The sequence below is a fragment of the Asterias amurensis genome, chromosome 5, assembly GCF_032118995.1.
Source record: "Asterias amurensis chromosome 5, ASM3211899v1".
Classification (NCBI taxonomy): domain Eukaryota; kingdom Metazoa; phylum Echinodermata; class Asteroidea; order Forcipulatida; family Asteriidae; genus Asterias; species Asterias amurensis.
The window spans coordinates 13,802,785-13,818,106 of record NC_092652.1 but is presented as its reverse complement, the minus strand read 5'-3'; the positions used below and the strand labels follow the sequence as shown (position 1 = coordinate 13,818,106).

Below are 15,322 nucleotides of genomic sequence, written 5' to 3'. Positions count from 1 at the left end.
AAAAATAACTAGAGATTGTGAACAATCACACAGCTGTTCGAGAATGTTTTGTTAATAAAAGTATTCTATGCTTTAATAAAACCCACACATAACAGCTTTATGACATGTCATTACCTTGTCTTTTATCTGATACTGAATCGAAATGAGCTTTAAAACCAAAATTAAAGGTCAACATGGCATCATGGTCATTATTTGGAATAAATTTAACCAATGTTAAAAAATCGGTTGTGTAGTTCTTGAGATATGATCCAACTTCCGGTTGACACGGAAGTAAAGGTCAATACTGGGTCACGGTAACTCAAGCTCGATTTTGAATGCCCAAGGAGTCTATAACTGAAAAAAGTTTGAAAATCGGTTGTATACTTGAGATATGGTCCCACTTCCGGTTGACCCGGAAGTAGAGGTCAACTTGAGGTCACGATTTTTTAAAGTTTATTTTTAACGCCTAAGGGGTTTAAAACTAAAAAAAGTTTGAAAAACGGTTGTATAGTACTTGAGATATGGTCCCGCTTCCGGTTGACCCAGAAGTAGAGGTCAACTTGAGGTTACAGTTTTTAAAAATTAATTTCCATGCCCCAAGGAGTCTTTAATTATAGACAGTTTAAAAATTGGTCCTGTATACATGTACATGTATCTTGAGATATGGTGCTGCAAAGATTTTCACTGTCACGGAGTAGAGAAAAATAGTAGTCGCGACTCAAATAATAATTTTGTAGTTGCGACTTTAACACTAAAGCACAAGTAAAGCACGGGTATTATCCTGCGAATGCAAATCAAATTTTTAAGTCACTGTTGTTTTCGCAGTGAATGTTTCGCAAGAGTTGAGCACAATTAGTCAACTGTAGCAGACTTTTTGTTGCGAATTGTGACGCTCAAGAACACATTCCCTGCTAAGCTGTTAAATACGCTAAGCGTAAGCACAATTCCATGATTACGTAAGCGATGCGATTCTTTCCTTCAAAAGCCATTGGCCCAGGACCAAACTACATATAGCTTTTTAAACACAAAAAGCAGCTAAACACAGCAAATACATGTACAAGTTGTGAATCAAGGTATTCTGCTCATCTGCAATTTTTTAAAGCAAAACGTTTTGCCTGTTTATTATAAGCAGCTCTATAACATTGAGCCACTCAACGACCAGAGAAACGTCAGCATAATAAAATCTCTGCTTTTGTATTCCTGTCAAAGAGTTTTTGTTTGTCATGGTCTAATTTCAGAAAGTAAAGCAAAATACTGGAATAAGTTTAGGCAAATGGTCCCCGGCACAAACAAGGTGACTCACCCATAAAACATTCCAAATCCCAGACGGTCTATTTTCGTCATCCACGCTCGTCGCCTGAAACAAACCCGGTCCACGTCGGGTACCGGTCAACTCGGTCCCAAACCAACTCGGTCCCAGTCAAGAGCTTAATACGTTGACACTTTTTTCACTCATTTCTCAAAAACTACAACACCACAGCAGGTAATATTTTAAGGGAAGCTTTCAACTATCATTATCTTCAAACTGGTGAAGTTTAGTGTACATCTTTGGACACGATGGTGTGTCGTCGTCGTCGAAAACCCCTATTTAATTATGCACGTTCATTTGAACGAAAACCCTAAACCTTCGTACTTTGTACAAGCACAAAGTAATGTGTCCGGAAGCCGGTTAGAAAGTAATGGTTCCCGAACAGGGGTAGGAAAACAGAATGAGTAGACTCCTCTCAAGAAGTCACAACTCATGATAGGTACATACTGTATGGCATTTACCATAGAGAATGTTTAAAAATAAAATGGAAATGACAACATCCAGTTATATTCAGATGAGTAGACTCCTCTCAAGAAGTCACAACTCATGATAGGTACATACTGCATAGCATTTACCATAGAGGATGTTTAACAATAACATAGAAGTGACTGAATCCAGTTATATTAAAATGAAGATTACGTGGTTAATTAATTAATATTTTTAACATTTTTTACATTTTGAGTAAAGCTTATGTTCTAAGCTTCAATTTGGTATAATAAACTCACTCTTTCGTATTATGGTTTGGGAGATTAGGCTTTAACAAAATGCACTGGTTAAACCTATGTTCTTTTGACGGATACAAATAATAATAATAATAACTAGACATAGGATTTTTGTTAATTACAAAAATAAGGTGTTCGGTTGGGCGTTACGTGATGACGTAGTTCAAAAACATTGAACCATAAAGATGAATTTTTCTACAATTTTTATAGTTAAACTTGTGTCACAGTTTTTAACGACTCCTTTTTTCTTCACAAAATGCAATATTTGTGTGTGAGATTGGCTTTAGGTTTTAATTTGCAATTCATGGAAACCCTTTTAAAATTTAGCTACCCCTGCACGGGATGATGTACACAGATTTAATAATCAACAGCGCCCTCTTTTGTTGGACAACTGAGAGCTCTGTTGGGTTTTCTTACTTTTTGTGAGCAGTTTATATTATATAAGAAAATACAAGAAATACAAATAATTTAAAAAAAAACTGTACTTAAAAGAGACAAAATAAAGCATTAGAACAAGCAATATGACCCAAAACGAATGTAAAACACATGAGATTATACAGAAGGGCAAGAACAAAAATGAATTTAGCACAAAACAAATAAATCAGTATGTGAAAAACAGCCAAAAAAGTTTTTAAAATCAACCAATCAACTAACAAACAACAAAAAGAAAACAGAACAAACAATAAGAATGAATGAAAAGGGGAATTAAAAAAATTAATATAAAAAAAAATTGAAATAAATAAATAAACAAGTGAATAACAAAATGCAGCATTGTACGGAGAAATTAACGAAGACAAAGGAAAAATGAAACTAATAACTTTAAAAAAAATACCAAGAAAAAGAACCAAATAATTGTGTAAAATTACTTAATAAACAAATAAATATCTGAATGGATAAAGCAAAACCAAATTGAAAAAGAACAATAAATAAAATGAATTGTAAAAAAATAAGTACATAATACATTGTAACAAGCGAGATACAACAAATTTTAAATAAACTTAAACTGGCATAAAAAGGCAAAGTTACAAGTCATAAAGATAAGCAGACAAACTGTTGGTAAAACACTTGAATGATTCAAGTAAGATAGAGTTCTTTATATGTGTGGGTAAACTACTCCAGATACGAGGAAATATGTGGCAGGGTGTGTTCTTTAGAAAAAGTGTCTTTGCAAAGTGATGATGAAAAGTGAGAGTGTCCAGATGACGAGTGTTTACTACTGTATTGGTTTTAATTGACTGGCAGCCAATTAATGTGAGGAGAGACATTTTGTGACAAACATCACCGTGTGTTTTTGACGCCAGTTGTCTAAGATATCCAGTTCAGTTCACGCAGTCTATCCTCGTATGGCATTGCTCCACTTCGCTGTTTTAAACACATTCTGCTTGCTCTACGCTGGACACGCTCAAGGCTAAAAAAGTTTGTCACAGTGTATGCCGTCCAAGCTGGCAGGCCATACTCAAGTACAGGTAAACCCAAGGACCTGTATAGCGACGCCAAAGCCTTTGTTGAAGTTCCACCAGCAATTTGCCAAATAAATCCTAATGTCCGATTTGCCTTGGACACTACAGCTTTGATGTGGTCGTTCCAGTTTAGAGAGTCGTTTATAGTTACACCAAGATATTTAAATGTTGGAGTTGAAGTCAGAGGTGCATCATGAAGTAAGTATTGGGGGAGAAGGGCTGGTTTTCTGGATCTAGAGATGTGCATGACCTTAGTTTGAGCATTCTACCTCCGTGGTTTGAGTGACGGGTTAGACTCTGGAGGGCGCTAGTCCTGTATGTATGCATGTGTGAATGTGACAGTATAAATGCAAAAAATGCTTAACAATTAAAAATGAAAAGAAAACCCTTTTCCAAAGTTGACTTAATTGAGAACAAAACTCATTTCCATGAAATTCTACCTCCATGGTTTAAATTATCCACAAAAAGCACATACCCAGACTCTGGAAGAATGATTGACACACCAACAGAGATCCAAATACCTCTAATATCTTAATCCTCTGCAGTTTGTTATACATTTGTTTCACTTATGTCTCACTCAGAAGACAAGCCCAGTGTGCGGTGTCTTTTGTGGTTTTGTGACTGAAAAAGGAAAGTTCATCGACATCTGCTGGGTAATAGTTTCGTGCCTTTTTCTATTAAGCATTTTTGGCAGTACTATCCAGTGCCATCCGAAATTTGGCTTACTCCAAGGCCAAAGTGTTCTTGCCCTGAAACTTGTTTCGTAATTAGAGGCCTGGTGTTTTGTAACAGATACAATAATAGTACTTTACATGCTTTATAACACTTGTGTTGCACTCACTACAGACATCCCGATGTAGGCCTTTATATAGTTTCAGTTCGTGAAAACGCTGCGCTTGCTTACTACGCTCTATTTTTAATATAAATTAGGCGACACTCAATACTTTCCCCTGTATGTTTAGCTATAGTATACCCTATTTGAAATGCACCTCATCCTGTAATGGTACTCATTGGAAAAAACTCGCATCGACTACGACTCCTACGAGTATGATAAGTTGGCCTCTCGTAATAGAAAAACCCAACCAACTCCATCCCACATATATAAAGCTGCATTCGCAATAAAATTCAAGCCAACAGCAAATGTCCCACAACAGCAAAATTATTGAAAACATATAGTATGCCCTATTTGAAACGCATTTCTGAACTTCAACACATCTAAAGCATATTACCTTAGCATTGTAGATTGTCATAGAACTTGAACCTGGGTCTGATGATATGTTACGAACAAACGGCATATCACCTGCAAAAATACAAATTTAAAAGAAGAAACTAGACATTTAGTTTTTGTCAACTATAAAAACCTGGGCCCAATTTTTTGGCTCTGCTTACCGCCAACTTCTGTGCTTACGATCACCATAATCCCTTACATGTACGTTCCTCGGTGAGTTTCTGCACTACATTAGCTGTGTAAGAGCAGAATGCCTAGAAAGGTGGAGTACATTGTAGGTACGCGCACAAGTCAAAATTTTACGTTAGCACAGAATTCCCTGCTTCGGCAAGCGCCGATTCTTTGCTTACGGTAGCCAGGGCCATAAAATTGGGCCCAGGTGTTAGTTAGTTATGTCATCAAATTGTGATTGAATGAAATATGACGTCATTCACCTGGTTCAGTGGTTATCTTTTTTCCCAATATAAAGCTCAGATCTAAGCTCCGAATTAAGCCCATTCTGATGATGTAAGTATGGATTATAGCTGTCCAATGTGTGGTTCAGGAGTTTTGAATTTTTCAAATAATACATAGAGTTTGCCTGATAGTGATGACCACCGCAGCCCAAAATGCGCCACAGGGACGCAAACTGAATCATGACGTTTTACTGTACAGTACCATACAACGTAATGTACGGTGTAAACTAAGCTACGCGTACAATGTCCTTTCCAGTTCAGCGTATGTGTACACGTACATAGGCCTGTCAACGTAAGTCAACTTAAACATGGCTCTATCAACCTTTTAAGACCAAATGCAAAGGTAAAAATATTGTCATTTTCTGTGTAAACGCTTGAGCTACTGTAAGTTAACAATTAAGAAACTTGTTTTAAAATTATGCTGTAATGACAAATACTTTTTTAGAAATGAATTTTTTTGTAATTTTAAACTTCCTATTTTAACCGGAACTCAGAGTCAAATGGAGTCACTAACTGCAGCGTTTGTTGACCTTCCAACGACCTGTCCGATGATATGTAGATTGTAAAAATCCAACCTGTGGTCAACAACTTATGATTCATTGACAAATACAATGTATCAAACTATGATTAGATGTCATTCAAAAGCTGATGACATCATTATGACATCATCAGGTGTGTAAGTGTCAATGTTCAATTCAGTTTCAATGTTCAATTCAATTCCAATCTTGAGTTGTACCATAAATAAGCCCTAAACATGACTTTAAACAAAACAAGTAGAGTCGTGTTTTAAAACACAAATGCCCTGCAAGCCAGGGCTACAGGATAATCTTAATTTTAACTAATACCCTTTTAGGCCAAACAGACATCGTGGATAGGGGTTTATAACCGTTTTGAAAATTGCATTTAGCAATGAATAATTCAAGAGTCGAGAGTCAAAAACTGCTTATCTATGACAATGATATGCGATGACCCCTTGAGATCATTGGGACAATTTCCCAGTTTGTGCACAGTTCTCCAGCTTTAGCCAATTGAGGGCGCTCTTTTCCATATCAAATAGCGCCGATGACGTCACAATTCCTTTGATGCACGGGTTTGTTTGTCCTCGTGCTTTTCAGAAATTTGGCTTGGAATGTTTCAAGGGGGAAAACATTTTTTGACCCGTTATATTTTTTTCTACTTAAAGCATTGGACCCTTTCGGTTCAGGGAAAAAAAAAAAGTTCACAGATTTACAAATAACTTACAGGGTTTACAGAAGGCAATGGTGAAAGACTTCTCTTGAAATATTATTCCATGAAATGCTTTACTTTTTGAGAAAACCGCAAAACAATATAAACTCATGTCATGACACGGCGAAACGCGCGGAAACAAGGGTGGGTTTTTTCGTTGTTTTCTCCCGACTCCGATGACCGATTGAGCCTAAATTTTCACAGGTTTCTTATTTGATATAGAAGTTGTGGTACACAAAGTGTGGGCCTTGGACAACACTGTTTACCGAAAGGGTCCAATGGCTTTAAAAAATGTAATAAGTATATATTTCAGAGCATTGTGTAGCCCAACTTTAACAAAAAAACATAGAAATCTTCAAGTCAGCCGTGAGAATTTTATTCTGCGGACAACATTTTGATGAAGACGACTCATATGGACCCCCAGAATCAATTTTTTTTTTTAAGCTTCTGAAACTTCATAGTGACCAAAGCACAAAAATAATCAAAAGTGAGAATGGAGCAGGAGAGGCCTTTTCACACTACGAACGTCTAATCCGTGTCAAAACCTACACTGATCCTTCGTGTCAACTTCATAAAATTTCAACACGTTTTAGGTCTTCTCCCTTTTCACACTACAGAACGCGACACCTGCCTTTTTGCTACATGTGTAGTGTTTCAATTCGTGTCGAGCACAAGCGTTTAACACTTACTACAAACATCCAAATCTTTGATGAGTAAATAAGAAAATCCCATAATGCATTGCGCAATTTACCATGGTTACTGTCTGTCACTCTCCTATAATACAGTATTTGGGGTTTTTTTTCTGAAGAAAATGGCCCTTGTAGAGCCCTCTTGCCGAATAACGATGGTACATCGCTGAAGTCAGTTTCGAAGGATGCAACATAATTTATTGTTATACTTTGTACCTCAGTAACAAACTGTGAAGTTTGATTGGTCAAGAACCAATCACGTGCCGTGCAAAAAAAACGCATATGTACCATGGCTGGGTGATGTTTAGTACGAAACAACCGCAGGTTAGAGGGAACACTGAAAAATTGATTTAAACTATGTAATACATTTGTAATGCCATTGGGGTCCATTGGTTTTGTACACCCTCGAGGGAAAATGGCACCCGAGGCGAATGCAACAACTGTATAATGGCGAATGCTCGTCTTCAATTCATAATCAGGCCTGTGAGAGTGGGTCATAAAAAAAAACCGGTAAACCGTTGTAAGGATTTGGGCCATTGGGAAACTTGTCCGGATTTTGGGCCAGCACTAAGAGTGTTAAAAGGCTTTAAACTCCAGCGTAAACAACACATTCACAGAAGCATAGACAACAATTCTTATAATATGTAACAATGTGTTGTGCATCCTCATTTTCAAGATATTTTGTAGCATTCCTTTGAGTAATTCCACAAGCGCGATGCATCCTCGTCGACTGCCATATTATTTACTTGTCGCAAAAACACACACACACACAACGTACGTCGTGTGTAAAAACCATTAGTGCCTAGTCTTGTCTCAATGTTTTGGCTTTTTAATACAGCTTTTAACCCTCTATTGGTGCAATGGAGCAATGACATTGAAGTACATGTATAATGGACATTGCGCTTAACGAAAAAAAAATTATCAACGGCTCCAATGAAAGACCAAAGCGGAGCATTTTCCTGGGTCTAGCCCCCGACTCACAAGTCAAAATAAAATAAAATAAAATCGCAATTAAAGAGCTTCCCGATTCCACGTACGTTGTGCTTGATGATCTATTTCAAGTGTAAAAAAAAGAAGAAGAAAAAGTGGAGCCTGCAAGAAAAACACAGAATGTGAAAATGAAAAAAAGAATGCACCATGGTACCAGCTAGCTAGCTTTTTACACAGATCGGAGTTAACCCAGAAGCATTTCACACTACCGTTTTCGACAAGTGTCAGACTTCTCAACACAAGCAAGGTTAGTTTGGACACGGAGTAAGCGCTTTTCACGATTCAGTGCTGTGTTGAAACGTTGCAGTGTGAAAAGGGTTCACTAATTATCACGTGTCAACCCGTGTCCAACGCAGATTTTTCAAAGTGTGAAAAGGCCTGAGAGCTGAATATGGGCATAGGCATAGCTATTTAATTTAAACTTAAAAGTTTTAATAATAATATGAGCATCATTCTATTGAAATGCATTCATAAATACCTCAGACAGTTTCGCTATTCCTATTGGTGGAGAGCGCGTCACGTGGGGGTGTTTAAGCCTTTGATATTGACCAGTGTTTATAACCGATTGTGAGCAGATACTCCGCGCTAGTCTTGTTGCAAGACGTTTCTTGTTACGGCCGATGCCGGTAAGTTGGCCGCGCTGTGTGTGAAAGGAAAACGAGAACGTGTTGCACCAAGACTATACGCGCATGTGCACAAATGGAGCCAGAAACTGTTGGAAATAGGCTCTCAGTCGTAACAATGCAACACACGGACGTCGTACATGAACATCTACATACAGAGCTCAAGCACGTTGGAAACGGATAAGTTTTACAGAGTTTCTTACTTTATTACGCCTTTTAACCAAAAAGGCATGAATGGGAATAAAAGAGTAGTGACTCGTTCTTTAACAGTTGTTTAAAACCTTACAGGGTCATTGCGGCGAGGGCCTTTATAACACGGCAACGACCTGCTGGTTCTAAACGGCCGTGAAAGAACTCGTCGCTACACTTTTATTCCCTCATTTAATTGTTTAAAAAAATACTTCCTCTGATTTTATGAACAATAAGCCTTTAATGATCTTGGCATTCATTTCTGAGAAAAAAAATCCTTTGTACCTTTAAAAAAGCTAACTCTACTGATACAAGACAGTTTTATATAGTACTGATTGAAACTAAGTAGATGGTGTGCGATAAAACCCTGGCGCAAACGTGCGCGGAGGTTGGCGCAATAAACATGTTTTGAAAAAAAGACCAAATAACTGTATAACTGTGTCATGACATGTGTTTAAAATAAATCCGTAATTCTCGCTGTTGAGAATTTATATTGTTTTACTGTTTTCTCAAAAAGTAAAGCATTTCATGGACTAATATTTCAAGAGAAGTCTTTCACCATATTATTTGTAAATCTGTGAACTTGTTTTCTTTTTTTTTCTGTACCGAAAGTGTATAATGGCTTTAAAGACATTATACACTTTCGATAGCGAGAATTCCGGATTTAATAGTTGCATGTTCAGTTTGAACGGGATTTCGTTTCTTGTCAATTTTACTAAAAACCCTGCTTTCAAGGCAAAGCAAATTAAGCCAATATCCCCCCCCCCTCAAAAAAAAAAACCTCTTACTAAGATCCAATCATGTCTTATCTTAATCCTCCGCAGTTTGTTATACAAAAGGTAAGCCGCTGGGTTGAGCGGTGTGTCTGTGGTTTTTGATTTTGGGTTCGGTGGTCCCCCTGGCCAAATGGCAGTTGAAATGACGTTTAGGAATTTAACAGCCAATAGAAAATGTGTGTTTTACGACAATTTAATTTGTGTATAGCTATCGCCTCCAGTAATGACTTACATTTTGTAGGCTCCATTTGTTGATGATAAAATTACTCAAGCAATCGTACCCGGCCATTTCTCTTCGGTACCCCCACACTTAGTCGTGTGGGTGGGTCTAGCGAATACTTACCTGTGGAGCAAAAGCTACAATTGCGTTGTTCCCTTTGGCCCCCCCCCCCACAACCATTTTATGGTTTGCAACTTGAGGATTGATTGTAAAAAACTTCTTTAGCAATAAAATGATCGATCGGTCACCAACGCATTTTGGGAAATAGGGTCCAAATACTTACTGTCAACTCGCTTGGTGCCGTCAACTCGCCAGCAACTCCTCCAAAATAATTTTAAAGACCACAAAAGATGCATAAAACTATTAAGTATTAGCCTAAAGAGCATTTGAAAAGTTTTAAGTTACATTTCGGTTCTATGAATTAAGTTTTTTTCTTGTGAAATTTTTTCTCTAAGCTACAAAAAAGTACACAGCCGTCGGCCGTCATCTTGCATTTTCACAGAGCCTTGTACAACATCGACAACAGAGGGCGCTTTCCTGCATTTGGAATAGTCTTGGCTCAAGGTGTCAGTGATTGGTACTGCATGTGTAGTATGCACTGCATTTTATGTTAATTGATCGCTGACGCATTGGGTAAAGACTAGTTCATACCTGCCATCTGCATGTGGTTCAGTGGTTGAGGTGACGGCGAGTTGACGGCACATATTATTTTCTCCGGCCAGATAAAACGGAGCGCCAGAAATCTGATTTCGATAAAATATATTTTCTCCGGTCAGATGAAATACGGTGCGCCAGATATATTTATATATATTTTTTTCCAATTTTTGTTCTTTTTCTTCTGGCCTGATGAAACACGGAGCGCCGGAAAAACTTGGGGAATTTTTTTTTAAAAGCCGGAATTCCGGCAATAGCCGGAAAACTGGCATCCCTGATATAAGGCGCCGTATCAAAATAGGCCAACGCGTTGCAATGCGTTGACAACTTGTTGCAACGGCAGAGGCGTTGTCAGGCGATGTAAAAAAAACAAGTTTGGTAATTTATTTCCAAGACGCGTTGTTCGTCTATGCAATGCATTATAAACTGAGCTCATTAACTTTGCCTGTTTCTGTTGGTTTAAATGACAAAAGGAGGAGATGTATTGATATTTAAAGTAGGCCCGTGCGCTCTGTTGGTTTAATCCATGTTGGTGTGGTGCATCGTACGGGTGACTGAATCTAAAAGGAATCACACTCTACACACGCTGCCGTAAGGTGTAGGCTGACAAAAAAAAGAATAAAATGCCACACCATTTACTGTAAACAGACCACTGATAGCGAACAGGCAACTTATAAGTTGTACCTGCAACAAGGACCGAACTTTGGGTCTTTGAGTGACTGTATAAATACCACTTTGTCTAAACTAGTTACTGAATTTACATTAAAGGACATACGGTTTTTGAATTCACATTAAAGGACATACAGTTCTGTACCAAAAAAAATCAAAACAAATACCTTCCAAACTTTTGATTCCGGCCCCACTTCGCCCACTTTCCATGTTCGTAATACATGTAACAAAAAGTAAACTGAAATAGTCATCACACTCTCTCCAATATAACTGACGCAAATTTATTAACATGGAATAAAAGATACGTGAAAGAAGGGCCACAAGTTTGCTGTTCTATTTTAAAGTAATTATTAAATGAAGAGACCCCCCGGCTGAGCCTGGCACACGCTACTGCTCTCTGTCTTAGAAAAAATATGTATGCCGAGAGGGCGCACTTTAGCAAGGCCCCTTATCAAATAAAAAGTATTGCGCATGCAAAGCTCTTTATGCGTCAGGGGACACGACCTTTGGTGCGCTGTTGTGCATGAAACCTTTACGGCATAACATCATATTTTTCATCTTTGTACAAGTACAAGAGTGAATACTGTTTTACTGAATAATTAAACTTTGAAAAAGGGATGAGAAAAAGATGGCTTTAACTAAGATGTATCAAGCCTGACATTTCCAATATCATGCTATCATTCGAGTATTGGGTAACATTTTTAACAGTTAACAGTGCCTCCCCTCTTACATTTTTGCTGTTTTGGAACAAATGCAGTAAACAGTTTTTTTGTTAACGTAGAATGTCCGTTTCTTTTAATAATGCCGGCAATCAAGTTTTGGGGAAGATTTTTTTTAAATTTTAGTTAAAGCCATTGGACCCTTTCGGTAAACAGTGTTGTCCAAGGCCCACACTTTGTGTACCACAACTTCTATATCAAATAACAAACCTGTGAAAATTTAGGCTCAATCGGTCATCGGAGTCGGGAGAAAACAACGGAAAAACCCACCCTTGTTTCCGCGCGTTTCGCCGTGTCATGACATGTGTTTAAAATAAATCCGTAATTCTCGTTAACGAGAATTTATATTGTTTTGCTGTTTTCTCAAAAAGTAAAGCATTTCATGGAATAATATTTCAAGAGAAGTCTTTCACCATTGCCTTCTGTAAACCCTGTAAGTTATTTGTAAATCTGTAAACTTTTATTTTTTTTTCTGAACCGAAAGGGTCCAATGGCTTTAAGAATGTCAACCTCCCGTCTTTGATATATTTTTGCAGGTTTGGGACAAGCAATATTTTTAAATGGTAGAATGTCCGTACTCCGTCTTTTAATATTGCCAGTAATCGAGTATTGGGGAAGATTTTTTTTCAATTTTAGTTAAGAATGTCGGAACTCCCTTCTTTGATATATTTTTGCAGTTTTGGGACAATTAATATTTTTAAATGGTGTCCGTATTCCGTCTTTAAATATTGCCGGCATTCGATTATTGGGGAACATTTCTTTACAAGTAAATAATGTCCAACGTCCCTTTGGTTATTTTTTCCCGCCGTTTTGATATATTTTTTAATGGTAGAATGTCCGTATTCCATCTTTTAATAATGCCAGATTTCGAATATTTGGCAACATTAAAATCAAGAATGACGGACCTCCCCTCCCCTCTTTGTTACATTTGTGAAGTTTGGGACAAAACAAATTTAGATCATGGAATGTCCGTATCCCGTCTTTTAATATTGCCGGCAATCGTGTATGGGAAGTTCTTTTACAGTTTTAGTTAAAAATGTCGGACCTCCCCTCCCCTCTTTTTCTTCAGTTTCGGGACAACCTTTTTTTAAATGGTAGAATACATGTCCGTATTCCGTCTTTAAATATTGCCGACATTCGATTATTGGGGAACATTTCTTTACAAGTAAATAATGTCCAACGTCCCTTTGGTTATTTTTTCCCGCCGTTTTGATATATTTTTTAATGGTAGAATGTCCGTATTCCATCTTTTAATAATGCCAGATTTCGAATATTTGGCAACATTAAAATCAAGAATGACGGACCTCCCCTCCCCTCTTTGTTACATTTGTGAAGTTTGGGACAAAACAAATTTAGATCATGGAATGTCCGTATCCCGTCTTTTAATATTGCCGGCAATCGTGTATGGGAAGTTCTTTTACAGTTTTAGTTAAAAATGTCGGACCTCCCCTCCCCTCTTTTTCTTCAGTTTCGGGACAACCTTTTTTTAAATGGTAGAATACATGTCCGTATTCCGTCTTTAAATATTGCCGACATTCGATTATTGGGGAACATTTCTTTACAAGTAAATAATGTCCGACGTCCCTTTGTCCGCCGCATTGGAGTATTGGGAGACAATTTTTTACAAGTTAATACTGTCCGACCTCCACTCTTTGTTATTTTGTTGCCGTTTCGGAACAAATGCAGTTTAAAAAAAAATTGTTTTTAAGCTAAGAATGTCCGTATCCCTCCTTTTAATTTTGCTGGCATTCTAGTTGAGGGTCCATGGCGTCGTGCACGTGTTTCTACGTATATTGCTCAGCGTGGGATTTCCCCTTGATAAGCCCACACTCTTTCCCAACGTTTACCTATAGGTTAAGCCTTGGATTTTGGATTCCTTACATGTGGGAACGAGCTTGGCATGGTTGTATTGCAGTCCTTCCTCCATTCTCGGACACTTATCTTTTTAATAATTTGCCGTTGGACAGTATTACACACAAAAACAATTAGTTGGTAAATGTTCCTGCTCATCTTTTCAATAATAAGCCGTTTTGAGACTTTCCAGCATTTGGGAACTTTTTAAAGAGGAAGATCGTCCGACCAGATACACAATTAACATATGTTTTTTTTTTTTTTTTTTTTTTTTAAATAGTGTCCGATTGTTTGCCACCAGTGGACCTATGTTATGTTTGCTTTGTTGGGAGCAGGATTTCTAGCATTTTACATTTTGGAACTGTGAGTGATCCATAACTTTAGAGGATTTTACATTTATGATAAACTCCCTATCCACATCAGATATTCCTTTTCCACAAAGACATTAAAAAACTCCTTAAAACCTTCCACTATTATATTTTTATCTGAAGGCGTTATTAAATTCGGCCCATTAAAAAAAAAAGACAAGAAAAACTGCAAAACAAAAAATAAGGTACAATTTGTCGGAAAATAATTGGTCAAAACAAAAAAATCTGATTGGAGGTCGGGTTACTGGGCTGTGGTTATCATGTCCACGTAATGTCAATTTTTTTTGACATTTTTGTTTGAATGGCGGTAAACATGAAAATGGGGAAAACATTTAACAAAGACATTTTTGAATAACATAAACATTACAGGGTTATCCTTCATATATTTGTATTCACTGTAAATCGGACCAAAAAAAGGAAGAAAATTTTTAAAAGAAAAACTTAATATATAACTTAAATATGTTAACTAATACTTTGCCTATAGTTCATGGGATTATTGTTTTTAATTTGTACTTCTCTTATATTTTATAAAAACTTTGCTGTTTTGGAAGCACTTATGAGAAGCACTCCTAAAATAAACACTTTTACAATGTCTGATATAATGTTTCCAAACGCAATAAGGAATTTGAATAACCTACATGTATTCATGCAATGGTGCTCATTTCCTTCCATGATTAACAACCCCCAACAACAAAACCATGCTCACACTAAAGCTGCATTCGCACCTCTGTTGTGGTTTTAGCTGACTGATACCAATGCCTAGCATTTTCAAAGTTGCCAAACAATGACGCACCAACGCCTCACTAAACACCCCCCTGGTGTGCATTGTCTGTGATACACTTGGACCCCGTTTACACTAGATCCCGAAAGCCGGATCAGACCCGGATCGAATCCGGCAAGGTGGATTAACGGCTAGTATAAAGGCAAAAATGCCGGGCCAGACCTGAGTCCGTATCCAGCAATTTCAATCCACCTTTCGAGGAGGGTTGAATCCGGCAATTGGTGGATTAAGGTCCAGCAATGTGGATTCAAATATAAGTGTAAACGCAAAGGTGGATTAGACACGGCAATTCGAGGTGGCCATTTCCGGTTTCGTGAGGAATGGCGCGCTTTTCCCTTCGCCGAATATTATTTTGTGAGCGTCTTCGTTGTTGTGATGGATGGCATGCATGCACAGTGCACATGGACTGTGCG

General features: G+C 37.6%; 1 protein-coding gene across 2 annotated transcripts in view; it reads right to left on the bottom strand.

Annotated features, from left to right (window-relative positions):
• The window catches only part of LOC139936992 (ataxin-7-like protein 3), a 184,098-nt gene that overhangs the window by 65,323 nt on the left and 103,453 nt on the right, over window positions 1-15,322 (bottom strand). For both annotated transcript variants that reach the window (XM_071931905.1, XM_071931904.1), the window contains one exon: window positions 4,700-4,770. In XM_071931905.1, coding sequence (XP_071788006.1) covers window positions 4,700-4,770 — 71 coding nt within the window. The remainder of the gene's footprint in view (window positions 1-4,699; window positions 4,771-15,322) is intronic.